Genomic DNA, 24,175 nt, shown 5'->3' on the forward strand with positions numbered 1-24,175 from the left:
GGAGGTGCTGCCAGGCCTCTGTGCACCCTTGGGGACTCTCACAGTCAGTTGGACACTGCATCCAATCACATTTCGTTCTCCTGTGGTTTCCTGGGAAACCAACACACACTGCAACTTCACATCACACAGGAAACTTTGAAAAAAAAGAAAAAGGCCCTGCAGCATTTCCTCTTTGTCAATAATTTTCACTCACTAAAATACATCCCCATTAAAAAATAATAATGTCATATAAACAATAAACAGAGCCAGTGACAGGAGGAGGGATGGCGTTTTAATGCTGTCCTTTATCGGGGACCCAACAGCACAGTCTGAGCTGGAGCCAAAAGCTCTGCTGACATCTCCTTGTCACTTAACCCTGGGGACCTTCTCCTGACTCTTCCCTATGAAGAGCAAGAAGCAAAGAAGCCCATCTTAGTCTCTCCTCTGAGTTCCTTTCCGCATGATGGTTTTGATGCCAGACACTGGGAACTTTGACTCAATGACAACAGAAATGAAACCAAGTCCCACAAATACAAACATGCAGACAAATCCTTTACTAGAGCCTCCACTGGAAGTGAGACCCAGCTCCCACATCAAAGTGTCAGGTCGGCTCCCTAGAACTGAAGAAAGGAGACAGGTTCATCATCTGCTAGCAGGTGGTGCTGAAGAACATGGCCCTGAGGAGCCATGTTGTGACAGCCAGGGGCTGGCACTGTCTCACACATTTGGTACTTGAAGTAAGGCAGGACCTATCTGTGGCTGTCAGGTATGAGCCAAGGCCCAGGGGTGCACTTGTCCTTTGGTCCTACTGTCTCAGTTTTGCTCTCTCAGATGGATTTTGGAATCCCTTGCCTGAGTGAGTCCATGGGCACAACCTCCCCAGCCTCACACCCTTGGAATGCCACCACTGGCCAGCATCTCCCAGCCTCGCACTTACCAGAATCTTCTGGAAGACAATGGGCGAGGCCTGCTCCAGGCTCCAGCCTCCAGCTTTGTCCTCACACCAAGAGCCCCTCCCTCCCAGATGCTTTATGGAAACCCAGAGGCCCGAGTCTGCCTGGCTCAGCCTATGTTCCAGCTACTGTCCTCTGAGAGGCAAGAGCCATTCATCCCAGGGGATGGGGAAGGATGGCTTCCTTCCAAGAACAGGTCAAGGCGATACCAATGCTGGACATCCTGTGTGATGGACAGCCACCCCCAGTACATGTCTCCTGCCAAGACCCCTTCTTAGCAGCCACATTTATCACAGACCCCTCTTCTGGCACCATAGCATGTTTAGACCTTTGGTTGGTGCCGTGCAACATGATGCATATAAGAAGTCTTCAATAAAAGGCATTTTATTAATCATGGAAACAGGAACCTGTGTGGAACAGGGTACGTTCATCCTCTAAGTGGGTCTCGATGATGTACTCTTGTTAACCCAGGCTCCTGGGAGGATGCAGTGGCCCATTCCAGATCCCACCTGCTTCCCCTACAGCACAGGAAGTGGGGTGGGCAAGGGCACCAGGAGGGCAGAGGAAAGCCCCAGGTGGATGAGTGACAGGTTTACTGAAGCAGAATTAATGGCTCATGTTCCCACTGAGCGCCATGGTTCCTCCACCACTAGGAGACTTGATCCAAGATACGCCCACAGAGAGGGTGTCTGTCTACCTTTTATTGGACAAGTAAATGACCCCTACCCGTTCCTAGCAAGGCTTCATTCCTGCTGACTTTGAGATACCTTCAGTGTGGCCTGGCCAGTGTGACCTGAGGTCACTTGAATTTGTCAATCTTGATTCTTTCAGACAAAACGAGGAGCCTGTATCCAGTCACTGCCGCTCCCCTTCCCTCCAGCCTCCTCGTGGTAGGGGGTGGAAGAGGGAAGCCATGGGGCACTGAAGATGTGGCCTGCAGGGGTAATAACCAGCTGTAACGTCCATCCTCAGATGACCATGACTTTAACCCTAGTGTGCAAAACATGGAACAAAATTGCCATCGCCCATGTCTAAATTTTCTGTGAGTTTCTCGTGAGAACAGTGATGTCATTAAGGCCTTTCCAACACCCCTCTCTCCCCTAAGCTTCAGGAAATTCAGAATTGAAGTTGGCATCTGAAGACGGGACAACTTAATTCAGGGCTGACAATGTAGAATCCTTATGCTTCTGTAGGGTGATCGGTTCCCTCTTCTCCAGTCTTAATGTCCACAGAACCTTCTCAACCACCTGGAGTCTTCTAGAAAACAGATGGAAAGTGCATCTAGACAGCAGCCACAGTGTAGGTCCTTGATCTCCTACCGGGAAGGCCAAACATACTTGGTAACTCCGTATTAGTGGATGAGGACCAACCCTGTGTTCAGTGACACCCAGCACAGTGAACAGTCACTGCGCCATCACACACACCCGTATTTCCTCAGCAAGAGTTCAGGATCAACTGCCCACATTAGTTCAGCTCTGCAGCAGCTGTCTTCAGGCAGGGCAGCCTTCCACCAGATGAGTTTAAAAAGTTTTGGATTTCAGAGCACTGTGGGTTTGGGGTTGTGGGGTAGCATGAGGGAGTTGGGGTCGGTTGAGCTGGTGGGAAGGAGATGTCAGGAGCTGGGAGTAAGTTCCTGTCCACGGAGGCACAAAACCCTTGGCTTAGGCACTCAGGCGTGGACTCCTATTTGGCTGGTCTCTCCGAGCCTCATTGTTCATCCATGAAATGGGATTAACCGCACAGCACAGGCCAGCAGGCAGTTGTTGATTCTGCAAGTGGATTAATCTGGTATGTGATAAGTGGTCACGAAAAAAGGAACCGCTGCACTGTTTGTCATCAGGATTAGATTACAGAGAAGCTGATGCGCTCAGCATCCCGGGATGCAGTGTCAGGCTGCGTTACAGGAGCTTTAACAAGTAAGAAGCAGATGAAGCAAAGTATAGCTGTGCTCAGCTGCCACTTGATGGGCTGTTTGCATTCAGTGTCCGAATTCTGCAGCTTGCTTCATGTGAATATCCTACTTAAAGCCCAAAATTCAGTCTGTATCTGAACATTCTGGGACACTCGGGCTCCACCCTGTGTGTCCGAGGGATTTCTGTGTGGTGTGAGTGCCATTGCTGCTGCTGACCCGGACCACTTAAGCATCCCAGACCTCCAGGGCCCTGAGTCCCACCCAGGATTCTGCTCTCTTAGGGCTGCACTGACTATTCTGAGACAGCCTGGGTTTGCTCTCTCATTCCAAGTCTACTGGGGAGAGACAATGGGCAGATGTGACTGGCCCCTTGAGAGGTCAGATCTAGAGCACAGAGTGGAGATGTTGGGAGCCTAAGGGACAGGGCAAGACAGCACATGTCCCAAAGCCAGGGTCCCCACATCCTGTCAGGACCTTGAAGAAGAAACTCTACCCTTCTCCCTTCTTGAGCTTGAAAGGCTGCCTGGCCACCATGGGGACAGAACCAGAACCATGTGGGCATGTCTAGGTGTGGGTGGCCTCCTGTACTGGAGACATGAGGGGCCTGTGGGGTCCCCAGGGTCTTAGAGCCCAGATGGGCCTGGTGGGCTCTGGCCCCTCCACATGGCTCCCTGAAGGGCTCAGGAAGCTCTCAGGACCTCTGGAGAGAGGCCCAGGAGGGGACAGTGTCTGGCAGGATCCTCCACCCTGCCTTGGCCTCCATCTTTTTAGCAATCCTTCCAATGACTTATGTCAACCCAGAAGACCACAGAATAGCTTGCTTGAAGACAGTGAACACAGAAAACATGGGGTAAATGTTCTTACGGAAGCTGCTGCCTTGTTTTATAAAGATAACAGTCACCCCTCAAGAGGACTGAGCCTCAGACTTCTCGGGATGCAGCTGTCCCGGGCAGGGTTAGGGGGTGGCCAGGTCTTCACCGCTGGGGGAGGGTACATGGAGATGTTGGGCAAATACGCTGTGGTACAGCGGCAGTTCTGGCACCCCCACAGTCCTGCCAGTGGCCCCAGTGGCCTCCCTCTGAGCCTCTCCGGGGCTCAAGGCTCCCTTCTCCCTGGTCCTTTCTCTTTGGTCCATGGCAGCCTACATCTTGGACGCACAAAGGCCAAGGCTTGGGACTTTCCTGCCCTATTGCACCTCTGTGTTCTGCACCCTAAGGTCACAGGCAGATCCCAGTGGGGTCTTGTGGGTGGCCATGTGGACCTCTTCCAGGGTGATACCTTGTCCAGGGCAGTGGGAGGAAGTGGAGAGGGCAGGAAGGAGGGACACCACCCCACACACTCCAGTGGTGTTGCTATCCCTCCTCCTGGTCTCTGCCTGCTTCCTCCAAGCCCCTCTGCAGCTATCACCCCCACCCTACGTGGCTGTCCATCCCTGCTGCATCCCCTGTCCCCTCTCACACTGTCCCTCTCCCCCAGGCCTCCGACTCAGACTACGAGGACCCGCTGCCCAAGCACTCCTTTGTCAACCACTACATGAGCGACCCCACCTACTACAACTCCTGGAAGCGGAGGCCCCCAGCGGCACCACACAGGTACGAGGCAGTGGCGGGGGCCGAGGCGGGCCCGCACCTCCACACGGTCATCACCACGCAGAGCGCAGGAGGCGTGTACACGCCCGCAGGCCCCAGCGCCCGGGCCCCGCTCACCGGCTTCTCCTCCTTCGTGTGACACGGGCGCCTCCATCAGGGTAGAACCACCGCGGACCTTCCGGAGTCTATTTTTGTTAAGACAATCAACTCTGATAACTGAGCTGAAGTTTTTGTTTAAAAAAAAAATTCTGATAAGCGATGATTTTACCTACAAGTGAACACTAGGTTCCACTTAGGAAGGTTTTTTTATGGCTTTTTGTAACATCGCTGCAGGAAGCAGGTTTCTTTGTTTTCTTTTCTTTTTAAGAGAAGGTATATCTCCCTGGTGCCCTGGTGTGGCACCGCCAGCCCCAGGCGTCTCCATCCTCCAGGTCACCTGGGGAGGTGGGTCAGGGGCAGAAGAGCCGAGGGCCAGGGGAACAGAGCTCAGGCCTCTGTCTCTCTCTACCTCCTCTCCCAAGAACCAGCCAGCTCACGTTCTCCGTGTTAGGACACCTTCGGCTTCCTTGCTCACTCCTGGGGTGTGGAGAGCAAACCTGGGCTCCAGCTTGGTGACCCGCCCCCCACCCGTGTCTGAAATGCTCTCATTCTGCAGATTCTAGGCGAGGAATCAGCTTTAAGGTCTCAGCAATGGGCAGGTGATTGGGAGGTGGTGTCCCCTGGCCCCATTGTGGCTCAGCTGGGCACTCCATCACTCCGGTGGTAAATTATTCTGGGGCTTTCCTTTCTCCCCTCCTTTCTTTCAAGCTGATAGTGCAGGAACAAGAAGCCCTTCCCCCCACCCCAGGCTCTGGAAGCCCCTGAAGCCCGTGCAACTGGGTCTTTCCCGTGAACACACAGCACACGGCCAACCCTGCTGACCAAGAGTGAGGTGGCGTTTGCAGAATTGCTTGTCGTGTAGGAAGTGTGCATTGTTAACCAGAGTATTTTTTAAATCTTTTTATCTTTTTTTAAAATATGTCACATGAAATGAATGCGTCTTTGCTGTCTCCGGGTGCCTTTTTATTAATATGTTCTGCTTTGTACATGGGAAAGACAAGAAGCGACAGTGTCTCCAAATAAAGCAAACCCGCTCTGAGAAACCGGGCCCCGAGTCACCCCGTGTACCCCAGGCCACTCCAGGCACGTGGGAACAGTCCTTCCGTTCGTCCTCCTGCCACCGCGGGCTGCCCCCTGCTTCTGACCACCGGTGCTGCTGCCCTCCCCATCCAAGGCCAGCTTTAAGCCTTAACAGGTTTTTCTGAGAATTTTTTTCTTTAATTGTCACTCGTTTGTTCTAATTTTTTTAAGCTAAATGAAAATAGTCTGAACTACTTTGGAAAATATAGAGTCCAGACCTCAGCTGTGCCTCCAGCCAAACTTTGACTTTTCCAACAGCTAGCTCGGTTGTAGGTGGCCTCTCTCAGCCTGGGGACCTGTCTGGGTGTGACCAGAGCGCTACTGGTTCCAACTGGCATGTGTGTCCCGGGGCTCCTGAGGGCCCCACATCCTCACTCCTGGGCAGAGTGCAGCGTACACAGGATTAGAGGCTCTTCCTTCCACACCCCCCATGAACAGCAGGACAAGGTGGGGCACTGTCCTCCCAGGGACCTCAGTGTGCTGAGAGTGCTAACCAGCTGGGTGGGTCCCTGGCCGGCACCACAGGAAGTCAGTCTCATGGCCAAGTGTAGAAAACATGGTCCCCATGTGGCCGTTTTCTCTCTGCCCCTTTGTGGGACAGAGTGTAGATGTTGTCTTGATCCTCTGCTTTGAAGGTTGCTGGGTGTGGCCCAGGAGACCAAGGAAAGTTTTGTGTGGGGTGAGAAACCCTTTTCAGTTTTTCTAAAATTGAGAGTGTGGAAAGTTCTCCCTCTCTCCTCTGCTTTCTCCCTGCCTTCCTCCCTCCACCCTCCCTTCCTCCCTCCCTTCCTTCCTTCCCTGCGCGGAAGGGGGAATATTCTAAACCAAAAATCCTAGATGCTTTGCCCAAAGCCACTTCTGCGTGAGAATCACCGCCCCTAGTCCACTGGAGGGGCCACCTCGGTGGACAGAGCCACCTCCTTCCTCTTGTCCCAGAGAGGGTGAAGTGGATGGAGATCACATTCAACCACTTGAACTTCTTGGGAGAGAATGCTCCAGAGAAGCAGCCCCTCGCTGCGCACTTTGCTTCCTTAAGCCATAAGGACATTGCTTTAATTAACAGGAAAAGGGTTGAGGACAATTTGGTCTGAGATGTGGCTTTGTTCTTGGGTTTTGTGACAACATGACACTTGTTTTAGGCTCATCTTTCCTGTATCCCCTCTACTTTCAGTGAAGTTTAAGGCTGCACTGACGCTGGGGCTGCTGATGGACAGTGGTCAGTTGCCACAGTCATGCCTGTCACCACCAGGGACTGTGTCTCATGTGAGCCACCTGCACCAAAAAAAGCAGGGTCTGACCTCCCAGAGCAACCTGTGCATTAGAACTATCCATTCCTAATCGCTCATCTTTAGGGAGGGGAAAAAATTCACACAAGAGGAAAATGGACATTGGATCTAAATCTCAGTTCTGAGAATAAGCAAAAATTGTAACCAAGGGGCACAGCGGTTGTTCTCTGTCCTGTGGTGCTGAAAGGTGCATTTCACAGGTGCCTTGGTGGCAGTAGCTCTGTCTCCCCACAGAAGTCTCCAGTGCCCTTCCCTGTGTGGATGGTGCACTTGGCACGGGAGGGGCTGTGCTCTGGTTGAGATGCATGGTTTGCACACAGGATACCCTCTCCACCTCGGGTGCCAGGGCATAGGAGTCTGGAGAGGGACCCAGGGCTGAGCTGTAGTCTCCTCGGCCTCCTGTAGGGCACACTCTGAACCAGCTGGTCTGGACAGCCCTTCCTGCCCACCTTCCCTTCCTTGTCTTTCCCCCATTCACTTAAGGCGCACTTCATTTGATGCCCCAGTGAAAGAAGATGTGGGGCAGCAGGGTCTTTCCCACTGTTAGCCCCAGGGGGAGACAGAATCGCAGTGGCCGCCACATCAGGCACCCTGCAGCCCGCGAGGGTGGTGCTCATTCTGCTAACTTCTTTGACTGCTGTGCTTGTCTGGATCACAACTGGCCCAAAGCATGGTGTGGTGCCTGCGTAGCGGTTGCTAGCATGGTTTTTCATTTGTACGTGTTCCTGCGCACTGTGAAGAGCACCTGGGTGACCTCGATCTGCCAGCACAGGGCCCAACCCGAGATGAGGACGTGTGGAAACTCGTGAACGGAGCTTGTCTACGCGGCTGCCTCCTTGCAGACACACCTTCTGGCTTGAGAAGAGCCCGGGGTAGTCCTGAGATTTTCCCTACAGCATTACCAGAAGTTGTGCTGAAAACCAGACCTCATTAAAAGAAAGAGAAATAACCCAACAACATGTAGGAAGGCAGAGAGAGGTGCTATGGGTACGATTTTTAATAAAAACGTTATTTTGTTCCTTAAGTGCTTGTGATTTTCTTCAAGTATTGATGAAATGGCCCCTGGGCTCCTTAGGAATATCCCTGAGGTCTAAGGTTGTAAATTTGACCACTGAAGTTCAACCCAGGTGCTGTTCTGAACCACACACATGCGCACACATGCTCACTTCCAGGACCCACCCCTGCTGAGAAGCAGGTGTGCAAGGGCCTCGGGCAGTGAGACTCCCCCAGCCGGATGAGGTCAGAGGAAGGCCTCAGAGCTCCACGGGAGCATCCTGACCTGTGGCAGCCAGAGCCTGTTCCCTGAGCCGCCCCTGAATGGACCAGAAGCCACCTAACTCACACACCCTGTGGTTGTGTCCCAGAGACTTCAACAGGTGGTGGGGGGAGGGGAGAGAACAGCTCCCGACCAATCTTGGCCTTGTTGGGTGAAGGGAGCTTGGGGAAGATGGCTTCCTTGCAGTATCCAGTCTCCCAAGAGGGCCTCACGGGCTCAGGGCTGCTCTGAGGGAAATAGACAAGCGAGGCCATTTCTCTTCTGTACAGAAATGGGATTTCAAAGACATCTGCCACCCCGGGACTTCTGGAAGCCACTGTGCCAGGGCCAACAGGAGAGGGTGCAGCTTCACAGCGTGTCCCTCACCTGCCTGACTTAGGACCAGTTGGTTCTTAGCCCTGGTGTGTTTTAGCATGACCAGGGAGCAGTTAGAACTCCCAAGACCCAGGCCCCGCCCAGACCAAGTGAGTCAGAATCTCTGGGCTTGGTCCCCTGGTGACTTCACTGCAGCTCAGGAAGCCAGGGGTTCAGAACAGGCAGCCAACTGCAGGGAGGAGGGGTCACTGGAGGAAGAGGGTCCCCAGTTCCTGTCTTACCAGCCCTGCCCATTAGCTCCAGACGCAGTCACTGCCACAGAAGAGCTGAGGTAAGAACCCTTCATTTCTCTCTCTTTTCCCCACCACTGTCTGCCTGCACCATCCCCCATCATGCGAAATTAAAATTTGCCCATTTTCCAGCATCTTCAGCATTTCAGAATTTGTAGCTGTCGTGTAAAAGGCAGATGACAGTATTGAACGCGTGCCACATCCCGTGTTCTTTGCAGTTGTTAATCCATAAGTTTCCCAGCAGGGTGCCGTGAGGTAGGTGGGGCTGGGGGGCCCATTTTATAGATGAGGAAACCTACCCAAAGAGGGGATGCCACTGATCTCAGGGGGTCCATCTGCAAGGGGCAGGTCCAGACCCAAACCTGGGCAGGCGGGAGGGAGCTGCAGAGCCTGGTCCCTGGGTCCCTAACTGCCCCTCTACATTGTCCAAGAAGCTGTTGCTTTTGCCTAAGAGTTCCTCAGACACACAGACAGTTGCCCTGGAGAAGGCACGTGGAGAGGAATGCCTGATCTAAATTGGCATGATTGTGCAGAGCCTTGTAGCTATTATTATTATTATCATTATTATTATGTTAATGGGAAACCTTTGAAGTGCAGCCATTTGCTAGAGAGAAAGCCAGACCCCATTGTCTTGTTGGATGGCAGTTAGACCAGAGGACCTCCAGGAGAGGAACTTGACTTAGGTGAGCACTCCAGCAGAGCTGGGGGAAGCATTGCAGGTGGGGTCTTAGTGTAGCCTCTGGGACTGACCAGAATGTGTCTGTTTAAGAATCAGGAAGGGCACGGGAACAGGAGGCGCAGAAGCCTCCAGCTTCAGACCTTGTGGGGAGCGTTTGGATTCTTGGACTTGGGCCCTGCAGAGCCCTTGGTCCTCTAGCCCCCAGTGTCTACATTGGACATCCCGTGGCCTGGACCTGTGGGACCTCCATCTCCATGAGTTTGGGCTTCCTCTGGAAGGGACCCAGGCTCTGGCTGTCTCTCCCTTGCAGAGAACCTGATCACAGCAGAGTAAAGACCTAGGTTCCTCAGGATTCTTGGCCGGAAGGGCACAGCTGTACTTATCAGAGCACCCTGAGTCCAGCTTGGCTCCAGGGGCCAAATTTGTGACAGGGAGGGAGCTCATTTGTGCATGGGCTGCCCACTACCCATTTCTCTTGACCAATGGCACCCTCAGTACCTCTGAGGAACTCCTCCCCCCCTCCCACAGGTGACATTTTTAGGGGACATTCTTCCAGCCTAGGAAGCAGCAGGTGACTCAAGGTGGGCTGATGGAGCAAGTGGTGCCCCTCCTTGGACTCTTAGGGGAAGAATAAGGCAGAGGCTGCATTGAGGTGTCCCCCCAGCTTCCCAGAGTGGCCTTTCCTTCTTCCAGTTTCCAAGCTCAGATTCTATACCCTCAAGAAATCCCTTTTGCTGGACTTAGCCAAGACTGTCCACCTGCTTGTAACCAGAGGTCCTGCTTCTTGCACTTCAAGGAGACCCCACCCAGCCTGGGCTGTGAGCATAGCTGGGTCCTGCCCCTCAATTGGGGAAGGCCATAAGGACTGTTCTCAGGCACTGGGACAATCCCTAGGAAGGCCTATCAGCCCTGGAGCAGCATCCATGCCCCCTTTCCTTGGGCCTAGAAGAACAACATAATACAGTGAGCATGCTCCTCAACAGAGCATGTGTCCCCCATGAAAGGGAAGATTGAGCAGCCCAGCAGCAGCCTCCTCCATCGTTTGCTGAGGGCCAGCCTGGCACCTCTTCCACAGAGTGAGCATTTCCAGAGCAAAAACACACTCCATAAAAATCAAGCTGTTTTGAGTGGCCCCAGCCAATCAGATGCTCAGCCTCTGTGGGCCAGCACATTCTGTGCCCACCAACAACGATCTTTGGGGTTGGCTCTGGTAAATGATAGCAGAGCAGTTACCCTCTTGCTATCCATGCCCCCTCCTCCACCACGACCTCTTCCTCCAACCCCACAGGAGACACACTTGGTGATCCCCTGTGTCACCAGTGGATGCAGGATCTCAGGATCCCTGCTGTACTGCACATGGGCCATGGAGGACATCTCTTTGTCCTGAGAAGCGGGCAACCCCATAACCCTCCTTATTTACCCTTGCTCATACCACAGCTAGGGGAGGCCCAGGGCCCCAAGAAAATGGCAGAGTGAGATGTGGTTTTGAGGTGGGAGGCAAGGTCTTACTACATTTGCTAAGAAAATAAAAATGCAAGTGGCTGTTGCTAGTGTGTTGAATTCACACCTTGGTTCCAGAGTTAGTCCATTGGCAGCGGAACACTATTCTCAGACTTTATTCGGAAGCCACAGAAGCTTTTGCAAACCTCCTGATTAAACAGCCTATTTTTTGAAATAGTTGGCTCACCAGACAATTTATTTCAAAATGATTTGAACATGCCCATGGCTTGGCTTGTACGAGGATCTCACGATTTGCCAAAAATTCTCTCCCTTTAATGGCTTAAGTCAATTAACAGCCAGCATGGTGAAAATTCCAAGCTGTTAATTCCAGGCTCTGTGGTCTTAAAATGTCCTGCTTCTCCTCAGATAAGACAATATTCTGCAGTCATTAAGCAAATCACTACATTATGGGGTTGAATGGAATCCAGACTCAAATATTTTTATTTTAAAAATCATATTCTGAAGCAACCTGAAAGTGCTTTTGTTTATGGGGGGGCTCTCCAGCTGCCGTCCTGCACTGTGGCCGGCAGACTCAGTGGGTCCCCAGTGGAACTGATATCCACTCAGCAGGTGCAGCCCCAAGGTGTGTGAGGGAGGGCCCTCACCCCTTCCTGTCTTAGGGAACATTTTGCAAGAGTATTGATAATTGGAGAATAAGATAATTGGACTGCGGCAGAGATGAGGAACCAGAGAAGCGGGACGGGAATCCCAAGCACCCTCTGGGAAGGTCTCCAGAGCATCTCTAATGAGGAGCCCAGGGAAGGGAGTCCCCTTTGATCATCTCCCTCAGTGCCCACCTCATGCCCTCAGTGTGAGCAGGCCCCACTCAGAACCCAGGTGATCCTTGTCCTCTCCGACCCTAGCCTGGACCTGACCCAGGTCCCTCCCCATGTTGACCTTCCCCACCCCATTGCTCTGCTTTCAATTCTTTCCTCACTCAGGACACTCATGCCTCTCCTGTCCCAGGAAGCACCTCCAACTGCTCCAGCCAACCTGCTGCTCCAGGCCCTGAATGCCCCGTGTCCCAGGCAGGTCAGACAGTTTAGCCCTTGTTCCTCAGTACTTCCTTGCACCTTCCTACCAATAGACCATTAGCCCTCTGAGACACGTTGTCTTTTCTTCTAGCTTCTTGCTCTCCAACACTGCCTATGTCACCCAGTCCCCACACTGGGTGCTTTAGGGGAGACAAGGATGCACAAGAGGCCACCTGCCATGCAGGCTGCATATAACCAAATACCAGACTCATTGTGGGGGACACCACATGCCAGACCAAATAGAATTCCATAGTGGACACGGATGTGCACCTTCAAGTCCCCCAACATACACCCCAATGAGAAAAGACTCCATGCCATAGTCACAGGGAGGCTTCCAGTGCCTCCAGGGTCAGCTGTAAGCACAACCTTATTCAAAGGCCCACCCACCCTTCCCAGGAAGCTGCAATCCCAGCTGATGGAGGGGGCTTATCAAGGTGTGACCACTTCAACCAGACACAGAATGACATTGGCAATTGTAATCAGCTGGTACAAGAGAAGGGAGGGGCAACTGCCCCTGGATTCTGGCAAAAAACAGAATTTTAGCTCCTGAAAAAGCATAAACTGGGAAGCAAGCCATTGAAAGACTGAGCCTCTCTGTGACAGTGTTGCAGTCACACAGCCCTCTCAGTCCCAATGAAGTCATTGTTCCTCTGTAGCTGTCTCCTGCTCTTTTTTAAGCCCTGGCTTGATAAGCCTGTCTTCCCATTGAGCGCAGGGAAGCAGGACATCGAGGGAGGTAGACAGATTGCCTGTAGGTAGGATTAGCAAAATAATTCTCTGAGAGCAGATATGGCCATCAGGAGTTGTGACCACCTTAACCTCCACTAACATGCACTGAATCTGTAGATCAATTTGGGAAGTATTGCCAGTTTAACAGTATTAAGACTTCTGGTCTATGAACATGGGATGTCTTTTCATTTACTTGTATCTTTTTAGTTTCTTTACAGTAAACTGGAAACCACCACCCTAGTCAGATGACCCAGATTGACAGCAGCAATGAGCTGTGTAGACAGCACACACCTGGGCTCTGATGCACAATCACTTCCCCTTTGTACCCTTCCTCCCCAACCAATAACCAGTCTAATCACGAGGGAAAAACAAACCAAAATTGAGGGTTAATCCACAAAACCTATAATCAGCACTCCTCAAAAAATGTCAGGTTCATCAAAAACATTAAAATTCTGAAAAACTGATGACCACATATAATGTGGAATCCTTGATGGTATTCTGGAACCAAAAATAGACATTAGGTAAAAATGGTGACATCAAAATAAGCTGCTGAATTTGGTAACTAGTAATTTATTAATATTGATTTCTATTGAGTTATGACAAATAGATCAGAATAATTATAATGTTAACAATGGTAGGGGAAAGGCATGGCATATACAGTAATTCCCTGCACTATCTTTGCAAATTTTCTACAAATTTTAAACTACTCTAACATAAAATCTTAGTTAAATAAAAAGTTTAATTAAAAATTAAAATTTTCTAGATAACAATACACTTTAAAATTAGAGGTTAAAGTAACAGCTGGGAAGAAAGAAGTGCAACTATAAAAAAGAAATGAATACTATCAAGTACATAGGAAGAACGCCTGCAAATTAATAAGAAAAAAGCCCCAAATATAAACATTTTATAGAAAATGGGCAGGTGATCCAGACAGGAGAGCCACAAAAGAAACACAAATGGCCAAAATTACTAAAAGAATGTTCAGACCCACTAGTAATCAATCACATGCAAAGAAGATAAAAATGAGAATATTTTCACACACTGACTTGTAATAAATTAAACTATTCATAATAAGAATCACTAGAGAATATGTAGGAGTGGGTATCTATTAACTATCTATTAACTACTTTGAGAGATGTGAACTGGAGCTAGAGTAGTTATTAAGCAGTGAGTTAAAATGTTAGTAAAAATTAAAATATGTGAACACAATTAATTATCTAGTGTGTCCTTTCCAGAAAAGCAATCTTACATGTATTCAGACAGGAGTGACAATATTAAGAGCACCCATTTTTGTAAGAGTAAAAATTTGTACATGCCCTAAATATCTCCAGTTGTAGGTTGTAGACTAGTTCAACACACTGCACTCTTATGGTATGGAACACAATTCACTTTAGCAGCAGCTAAAACAAATGCTGTCAATCCTGGGTCGTGGCATAGAGCAATGCCTGACATACTAAATGGATAGAGCAAATAACAGACAATATTTTACATTTGACTATTTATAGAAAGGAAAGCTATATATTTCTACATGTGTGTAGATAGATATGGGGAAGTCCTATTAGAAAACACTAAATCAATAATTAGCTTTAGGGAAGGACTGGAATGGGGACCAAAGGGATCAAGAATTCCCAAAAAAAAGAGTTTGTTCTTGTGGTTGAATTAACAGAAAATGTAGAGAAGGGATTTAGTTTTCCAGAAAGGTAAAGTTGATATACTCCCCCACTTCTATCATTCCCACTAAGTGCAGGTAAAATCCTATAAAACAGAAGATGACTCCTTTGAGAGTTTGGCAAATGAAAGCAAGACTAGCTAAGGACTTCTGTAGCCAGAATGACATGATAGTAGATTCTCTACGTTTTGGTCTCAGAAAACCCCAACTTAGTGCTGGAGAAGTCAATACCTTCAAACACCAATAGACACAGTCAAAGAATCCCCCAAGAATATCAATACATGACCAGTATAGTTCCACATCAAGTTCAACCATAAGAATGGGATCAAAACTGACAGGTTGCACCCCATTTTATGTATAATATGTTGGAGTACATCGAATGTCATGCATATCTAAAAACAACAAAATAAACACATAAATAAATAAATAGAAAAGCTTGTTTTTCATATCAAGACAGAAAAAAAAATAGATAATAACTGCTCTACTCTGACCAAACATCACAGAAAAAATAGTGAGTTCCCCACCCCTGCCAATGAAGACTGAGAGCTTAAATTCCCACCCTTGCCAGGCTGCAATGTCACCTCCCTCCTTCCTACTGCCACTGGGGTGATTTCAGATAAGTCCATTTCAGAGAAGCCAGGAATGCAGATCACACGAGACCTGGATTTACACCACCACCCAAAGGTCGCAAAGCATCCGCCAGCCTTCCCAAGAGAAGAGTGGTGTCCAAGGAGTCCTAGTGGACAGTCAGGACTTCTGTCACCACCTTCTCACCCTAGCATCAGTGAGGGCCACTTGGGGAGCAGTGATGAGGTGGCTCCATCCTTCCTTCTAGGATGATGTATCAGGGAGCCTGAAAACACATCCCTACTCAAGTGTGATAAGAAACACCTGCACAACCAGGTGACAGTGGAAGTCAAGTGTAGAACCTGGACTTCCATCCCTACCTGGCAGTAAAAGGCAACCCTCCCCCTCCCTGTTTGGGGCAGTGTCAGAGGAAAATTCCAGAGCAATGACTAAAAAGTTTTGAACCAAAAGAGAAGATTTAAATAAGATCAAGTCCTATAACATAGTATCCCCACTATCCAGGTTTCAATTGAGAATCATTCGCTATACCAAGAACCAGGAGAGTATTAAGCTGAATGAGAAAAGACCATTGACAGGTGCCAACACTGATACAACAGCGGTTGGAGCTGTCTGACGTGGATTTAAAGCAACCATTCTTAAAATTCTTCAATGAGTGATTATGAATAGAAAAAAAAATGAAAGAATTGGGAGTTTCAGCAAAGAAATAGAAGATACATAAAGAACAACCAAATAGAAAGTTTAGAACCGACACAACATTTTTCAAGTGCTAAAGAGAATTATTAACTATATCCAGCAAAAATATCCTTCAGGAATTCGTGAGAGAGAAGGTGGTCTCAGCTTAAGAAAAACTAGAAAAAAATGTGTAGCTAGATTTCAAAAATAATTGCTAAAGGAAGCTCATTGGATGAGAGGAAAATGATACTAGAAAAATACCTTGTAAGCCTGGGATTGTGGCTCAGCGGCAAAGCATTTGCCTAGCACATGCGGGGCCCTGGGTTCAATCCTCAGCACCACATATAAATAAATAAAATAAAGGTATTGTGTCCAACTACAACTAAAATTTTTTTTTAAAAAAGAAAAGAAAAATACCTTGGAATATCAAAAAAAGGAAGAAAGAAGAACAGAAAGCACAGAAACATGAGTCAATTCTATGGATTTTCCTTCTTCTATGAATTTTCTAAATTATGTTTGAAGGTTAAAGTAAAAGTTATAACACTTTAATGTGTTCTCAACATAAGTAAAGGAAATACTTTGGACAATTATTCTATAAACAAGGGAGGGTAGGGGATGAGAATGATGTAAGGTTTTTACATTTCATTTGAATTTGAAAAGTGCCAACACAAATTGTCTGTTATAAGTTGTGTGCCAATAACATAATCCCAGGGCAATGACTAAAAAATTTTGAAAGAGGTATACCCCAAAACACTGCAGACAAAGAGAGAATTCTAAAAAAAAAAAAAAAAAAAAAAAATAGTGACCATGTAACCGTGGGAAAACAAAGCAGAAACAAAATAAAACATAAAGAAAACAAACAACAAACAACAACAAAAAGTCAGTGCTATTGTCTTGACAATTACATTAAATGTAAATGGTCTAAATACACCAAATATAATGCAGATATTGACAGGGAGGCCCAAATGACCCAATTAAGCACTATCTACTGTAATATTACTTCAAAATAATGAGATTAAAAGACTCAAAAACATGAATCAAAAGGAAGGACGAATGGCTCTATTTAAAAAATCAGATAAAGTAGAGAAAAGAAAATTTCTAGATATAGAGAGAGGTGTAACATAATGGTAAAAGGGTCAGTCTACCAAAAAGACATAACAAATCCTAAATGTGTACACACCAAAGGGGAAAAACCTCACCTGGAAATATGTCTAGCAAACACTGATAGAACTGAAAAAAGAAACAGGCAAATCTACAATTGCATTTGTAGATTTCAATACCTCTCCCTATCATTGATAGACTGACAATCCCCCCAAATTGGTAAGGTTTTACAAAAGCTCAACAAACCACCAACCAAGAGGATTAATTGACATTAATAGAAAATTCCACCCAGCAACAGCAGAAGGGACATTATTTCCAAATGTCTATGAACCATTATCCAAGACGGATCATATGTTTAAAGGAGTTGAAATTATGCAGAATGTGTTCTCTGCACACAATGGGATAAAAATAGAAATCAAAACCAGAAAAATAACAGGAAATTCTCCAAACATCTGTGATCTAAAAAACCATATTTTAAATACTACATGGATCCAAGCAAAAGTCTTGGGGAAAATTTTTAAAATATACATAACACTAAACTAAAACAAAAACACACATCAATTGGTGGGTTGTAGCTAAGAGTTTTGAGAGGTAAATTTATAGGACTCAATACATTTAAGAGAGGAAAAATCACAGATCAATCATCTCAGCTTCCACTCAAGAAATTAGAAGACCAAACTAAAATCTAAGCAAGGAGAAGGACATAAATAATAAACATTAGAGCAAAAATCAGTGAAATTAAAAACACGAAAATAGAGAAAAGTCAATACAGCAGAAATCTTATCTTTTTAAAAGGTTAGTAAAATTGATAAACTTGTAGCAAAATTAACAAACAAAACAAATAAAAAATACCCATATTGTCAACACTATAAATGAGATGGGGAAATGGCTATAACTTCTGAAGCCATGAAAAGGGTAATGAGGGAATACCCCAGTCAGCTCTCAGATGAAGTAGGTCGTTGCAGTGTGGATATGGTGAACATGTCCACTGAGGCTTCATGTGTTAAGATTTAATACCTCTAGTATTTCACTGTAGTAATGAAAAATAGACTAATGCATGCATAGACTCCTAGAAAAGTGTTAAGTACCACCCCCTATGAAATAGATAAGTTGAGTGTATTAAAGAAATGAAAATTATAAGTTTAAACCCCCTGAAAAAAGAAATCTCCAGATGGATTCACCACAGAACCCCATCATCCATTTAAAGAATTACACTGATTTAACATAATCTATTCCAGAAAATGAAAGATACAGACCCACTTCCCCACAAATTTTATGAAGCCAATATCAGCAGGATGCTAACATTGCACAAACACATTGAAAACAAGAAAATTGCAGGTCAATGTCTTACATGCACCTAGAGATGACAATTTATTAACAAAATATCAGCAAATAACAATTCAATATATAAAAAATTAGACACCAGGACCAAGTGAGGTCTGTTCTAGACATGTTTGAATCTTCCAGCTTCAATCAATGCTATCTACCATATGAACAAGCTAAAAATAAAAGAATTATCATCATGTCAATCAATGCAGAAAAGGTATTTCCTAAAAATGTCACATTTATTCATGATGCAAACTCTCAGGAAACTGGACAGGAAGTGTTGGAACTTGAAGAAAATCTACCAAAAGCCTACCCACAGCTGCCTGAACGTGCCACCTCCCCTCCTCTGGACAGGAAGTGTTGGAACTTGAAGAAAATCTACCAAAAGCCTACCCACAGCTGCCTGAACGTGGAACCTCCCACCTCCCAACTGTGAGGGACAGTAGTGGCAAGGGGTGTCCACTCTTGCCACTACTGTCCCTCACAGTTCTGGAAGTGCTGTACAGAGAATGAATAGCATATGCTAGAAACAAAGAAGTCAGACTGTCCTTATTTTCAGAAAGTACCATGGTCCATGGAGGAAATCCAAGGAATCTACCAAAAGATAGGTAGAACTGAGTTCAGCAAGGTCTCAGTATAGACAATTACATTATAAATATCAGCCCCGAACTCAACCCCTCCATGTAGCCAGATTTGTTCTCTGCACTTGCCTTTCAGGCCAAAGGAGACAGATAATCACAGAATAAATTTATAGAAGGATTTAAAAAAAAAAAAAAAAGATCTTCCTGGAGAGGCGAACTGAGCCGTGAGCTGGATTGTGTCTGACCACTTGCTAGAGGGGGCTGGTGGTGCACGCGTGTCTTGGCGTCACACACGGGGATGGGTCATTAGTAGCTGGAAGCTGGCCTTGGGTGAGTACTTCCACCATGGGCATTGGTAAAAGTGCAGGTCAGCACTCTTTCCCTGAAGCGTCCCTGGGCAAATGTAACCATGGCTCCCCAAGTTTCCTCCATCTAGAATTTGAGCCAGTGATCTTTTCCTGCATGGTCATTGCTCAAACTAAGAGAATCCGTAAGTTCTAGAAAGAGTTATATTCCATATTGGACTTAGGAGAACAGGAAAGTCAGTTGGAGCTGCAGAAACCTTTTAAGAATATAAGAATTTTAGGGTGCAAAAGAGTCTTTTTCCTTGCTCAATTTAAATCTTGGAGCATCTCATTCCTCTTTTAATTAACCCGACTCCCCTTTGGCTCAACAGATCTGGTGAGTAGAGTTTTTGTGTTAGATTCACCAAGAGTTTGTGTGTGTGTGTGTGTGTGTGTGTGTGTGTGTGTGTGGTGCACACATGCTGTGGTCTCTGTGGACACAGTAACAACACGGTGTAGAAGGACCATCTTGTGCCCTGGACGTTTTCCCTGCATCAAACATGCAGAGACCTTCTAAGGCTGGGATGAGGCTGTGAACATGAAGGAGAGCGTGTGGCTCTCATGGAGGACCAAAGAGCAGCTGGCTCTTTAGGGCTTCTGGGAATTTCAGCAAGAGGCTTTTGGGGGATTTGTCTGTCTGAAGCCCAGGCATGAATATTCAGGACTTTCTTCTCCTGTGGATGGTAGGATGAAGCCAGCCACATCCATTTGCCTTTTTCCAATCCTGCATGTTTATTATCGTGGACTAACGGGCCCAGAGCACAAGTGAATTTAGAACAGGTATTTAAAAAAAAAATATGTGACGATTTTACTAGAAGAAGAAATCATGAGCCGAGGCCCTGATCATCTGCTGGCCTGGAGCACCTGCAGTCGGGCCTGGAGCATGGCTGCAGATCATCCTGCTTAGCTTCCCAAAGCTGGGCTGAAGTCTCAGCAGGCGGAAGCGGCTCCAGGGTTGGTCCTATTAAAATGCAAATCTCCCTCCTGTCAACCTGTCAGCCCTTTCCCCACCCAAGTTTAGCATTCGATCAGGAATAAATTTAAGCCCTTCTCTGAGAGAGCAGAGTGGGGAGGGATGAGAGGAAGGCAGGGTGCTTCCACAGGGGCAGGTGGGGTGTCTGGAAAGGAAGCAGAGTGTGCAGAACTGGAAGGCCAGGCGGGAGCGACAAGTCCTCCACTTGGGACAGCGTGTCCAATACTGTCCCCCTGGAAAACTTAGACACAGACTTTGAATACTATCTGCTTAATCTCCTTCTACTCAGTCAACATCTGAGTGCTCTCTAGGGGCCTCCCTTGGGCCTCAGATTTGATGCCAACTCACACAGCCCCTCTGGAGCCCATGATTCTCTCTCTTCTGTGTAAAATGGGAATGGACCCTGTGGGTCCTCAGCTTGGAGCTGTCAGTGGATCCCCGCCCCCAGGCTCTGCAGACACTTGACAGCCAGTGGGCACCTCTGCCCTGGTTTTCTGAATGTTAATACTGTGGTAACCGTGTCCCAGGTGGACTGGCTCAGCGGTCCTCAAGCAGTCCCCAGAACACATCTTGTTCCATGAGGCTGCGAGGAGAGGACAGGGTTGCTTTGGAACACTGATGCCTTCCAGAGCCTTCCCCGCAGCCCAGGACAGGGGGCCATGCTGAAGCCTGGAGGGAATGACAGGGAGGCCAGTGGGGAAGCAAAGACTCGGACACATGTTTTGCAAACTTGCATGTTTCTGCCTCAGAAGGCTGAGGGAAGGATAAGAAGACCTCAAAGGGGAAGACTTTCCCCAGTAAATTACTGTCATGCAATTGCTACGGTCTAGGTCTTCAATATCCCCCAGAGGCCCTTGGGTTGAAGGCTTTTCACCAGTCTGTGGCACTTTGGGGAGGTGATGGAACACTTAAGAAATGGGGGAGTCGGGTCCCACAAGCGGAACTACCGCTCCCACCAGGGCTGACTGCTGAGGTCTCTTGCACTACCTACGGGGAAGTGGATACCAGAGGGCAAGTAAAAGCCGCTGAGGATTCTCAGCCCCAAACTCTACAAGCTTAGGGTCTGAGGGAATGGCAAACTGGAAGAGTGTGCCCAGTCGTTCATGAAAACAGGGCTCCCGGGAGCAGCAGACCTGGCGTGCAGCCAGTATTGTGGTGAGCGGCACCCGTGAGAGGGGCCTGGCTAGAGAAAAAGTGGGAAGTGACTAGACACAAGAGGAGGCCCTAGACACTCAGGATTGGAGACTCGCCCAGTCTGGGAGGAGCTGCTGCACAGTGATTGGTTCCCGCGTATTGACAGGAGAAACTTGACCTGGTGGGCACAGCGCCATCTACTGGAAGAGAAGTTAATCAAACTCTAAGACTGCATTTATTAGGTTTTTTTTTTCTTTTTCTTTTCTCCTTTTTTTTTTTTTGATTTAGGTTTTTCTTTCATTTTCATTTTTTTCTTTCTTGTTGTTTTATTAATTTTTTTTTACAAAATATTTTTTTAAATTTTTTTTCTACTAATTTTAATTTAAATTTTTTTAATTATTATTATTATTATTTTTTTTTTAATCTTTTTCTTTTTTAGTTCCTATTCTTTTTCTTCTTTAGTCTTCTCATTTTTCTTATCCCCCCTTTTTTCTTGAATTCTACCTGCCTACTCTCATTCTCTTTAGAGACTTCTTCCCTTCCCTTCAAATACCTTTCCTCCCAAGCATCAAACTAATTTATAGGAGTAAACAGTAACTCAGCAGTCAAACAGAACAAGAAGTAACATGAGCAACTTGAAAAAACAAGGAAGAAAAGGAGTACAAACAACGCAGGACAGCCTAAATATTCAGAAGGACCTAGAGTCATCAGAAAAATGGTCATATAAAGAACTCAAGGAACACCTAAGACAGATGGAATGGAACCTTAAAGAGGATACAAGACAGCAAATTCAAGCAGCGAAAGAACACATTGAGAATGCATTTCACAAACAGATTAAAGAAGAAGTTAAGCATCTTTATCAGGAGATAGAGATTATAAAAAATAATCAAACAATAATTCTAGAAATGAAGGAAACAATAAACCAAATTAAAAACTCAATTGAGAGTATCACTAACAGAGTGGAGCAAGTAGAAACCAGAACATCAGATAATGAAGACAAAATATACCATCTTGAAAAGAGTCTAGCCAACTCAGAAAGGCTGGTAAAAAATCACGAGAAAAACATCCAAGAATTATGGGATAACATTAAGAAACCGAACTTACGAGTCATCGGGATAGAAGAAGGTACAGAGATTCAAACCAAGGGAATGAGAAACTTGCTGAATGAAATAATTACAGAAAACTTTCCAGAAATAAAAAAGGAAACAGATATACAAATTGAAGATGCATACAGGACACCGAGCACACAAAATCACAGTAGACCAACGCCAAGACACATTGTTATGAAGGTATCCAATATACAGAACAAAGAGAAAATATTAAAAGCTACAAGAGAAAGGAGACAGATTACATTTAGGGGTAAACCAATACGGTTAACCACGGATTTTTCATCACAGACACTGAAAGCAAGAAGGTCATGGAACAATGTATTTCAAACACTGAAAGACAATGGATGCCAACCAAGAATTCTGTATCCAGCAAAATTAAGCTTCAGGTATGACAACGAAATAAAAATCTTTCACGATAAACAAAAGTTAAAAGAATTTGCAGCCAGAAAACCAGCATTGCAAAGCATTTTGAGCAAAACACTACACGAGGAAGAAATGAAAAACAATAACCAAAACCATCAGTGGGAAGTGCCTCAGTAAAGACAGAGGGCGAGGGGAAAGACAATCATGGAGAGACAAACTAAATTTTTTTTTTTAAAAAAAGGATAAACAATCAAACATGGATGGAAGTTCAAACCACATATCAATAGTAACTCTGAATGTTAATGGCTTAAACTCTCCAATAAAGCGACATAGGCTGGTATCATGGATTAAAAAAACAAATCCAACAATATGCTGCCTCCAGGAGACACATTTGATGGGAAAAGACATACACAGGCTGAAGGTGAAAGGATGGGAAAAAATATACCACGCACATGGTCCTCGTAAGCAAGCAGGGGTGGCCATCCTCATATCGAATAAAATCGACTTCAAGACTAAGTTACTCAAAAGGGATAAAGAAGGTCATTATATACTGTTAAAAGGAACCATTCACCAACAAGACATAACAATTATCAATATTTACGCACCAAATAATGGTGCTGCGACATTCACAAAACAAATTCTCCTCAAATTCAAGAATCAAATAGACCACAACACAATAATTATGGGAGACTTCAACACACCTCTCTCACCATTGGACAGATCCTCCAAACAAAAGTTAAATAAAGAAACTATAGAACTCAATACCACAATCAATAACCTAGACTTAACTGACTTATATAGAATATATCAACCATCATCAAATGGATATACTTTCTTCTCAGCAGCACATGGATCCTTCTCAAAAATAGACCATATATTATGCCATAGGGCAACCCTCAGTAAATATAAAGGGGTGGAGATAATACCATGCATTTTATCTGATCATAATGGAATGAAACTGGAAATCAATGATAAAAGAAGGAAGGAAAAATCCTACATCACATGGAAAATGAACAATATGTTACTGAATGATCAATGGGTTACAGAAGACATAAAGGAGGAAATCAAAAAATTCTTAGAGATAAACGAAAATACAGACACAACATATCGGAATCTATGGGACACAATGAAAGCAGTTTTAAGAGGAAAGTTCATCGCCTGGTGGTCATTCCTCAAAAAAAGAAGAAACCAACAAATAAATGAGCTCACACTCCAACTCAAAGCCCTAGAAAAGGAAGAGCAAAACAACAGCAAATGTAGCAGAAGGCAAGAAATAATTAAAATCAGAGAGGAAATTAATGAAATTGAAACAAAAGAAACTATTGAAAAAATTAACAAAACTAAAAGTTGGTTCTTCGAAAAAATAAATAAGATCGACAGACCTTTAGCCATGCTAACGAAGAGAAGAAGAGAGAGAACTCAAATTACTAACATACGGGATGAAAAAGGCAATATCACAACAGATGCTACAGAAATACAGAAGACAATTAGAAATTATTTTGAAAATCTATATTCCAATAAAATAGAGGATAGTGAAGACATCGATAAATTTCTTAAGTCATATGATTTGCCCAGACTGAGTCAGGAGGATATA

The 24,175-nt window shown here is 46.1% G+C and overlaps 1 protein-coding gene across 2 annotated transcripts in view; it reads left to right on the forward strand.

The window, feature by feature from the left end:
• Positions 1-7,871, forward strand: part of SDK1 (sidekick cell adhesion molecule 1) — a 901,672-nt gene extending 893,801 nt beyond the window's left edge. For both annotated transcript variants that reach the window (XM_081298615.1, XM_081298616.1), the window contains one exon: positions 4,321-7,871. In XM_081298615.1, the coding sequence (XP_081154741.1) occupies positions 4,321-4,572 (252 nt within the window). In that variant the 3' untranslated portion in view covers positions 4,573-7,871. The remainder of the gene's footprint in view (positions 1-4,320) is intronic.
• The last annotated feature ends 16,304 nt before the right edge of the window (positions 7,872-24,175 follow it).

This window comes from Spermophilus citellus, assembly GCF_964194105.1.
Source record: "Spermophilus citellus genome assembly, chromosome: 6".
NCBI lineage: Eukaryota > Metazoa > Chordata > Mammalia > Rodentia > Sciuridae > Spermophilus > Spermophilus citellus.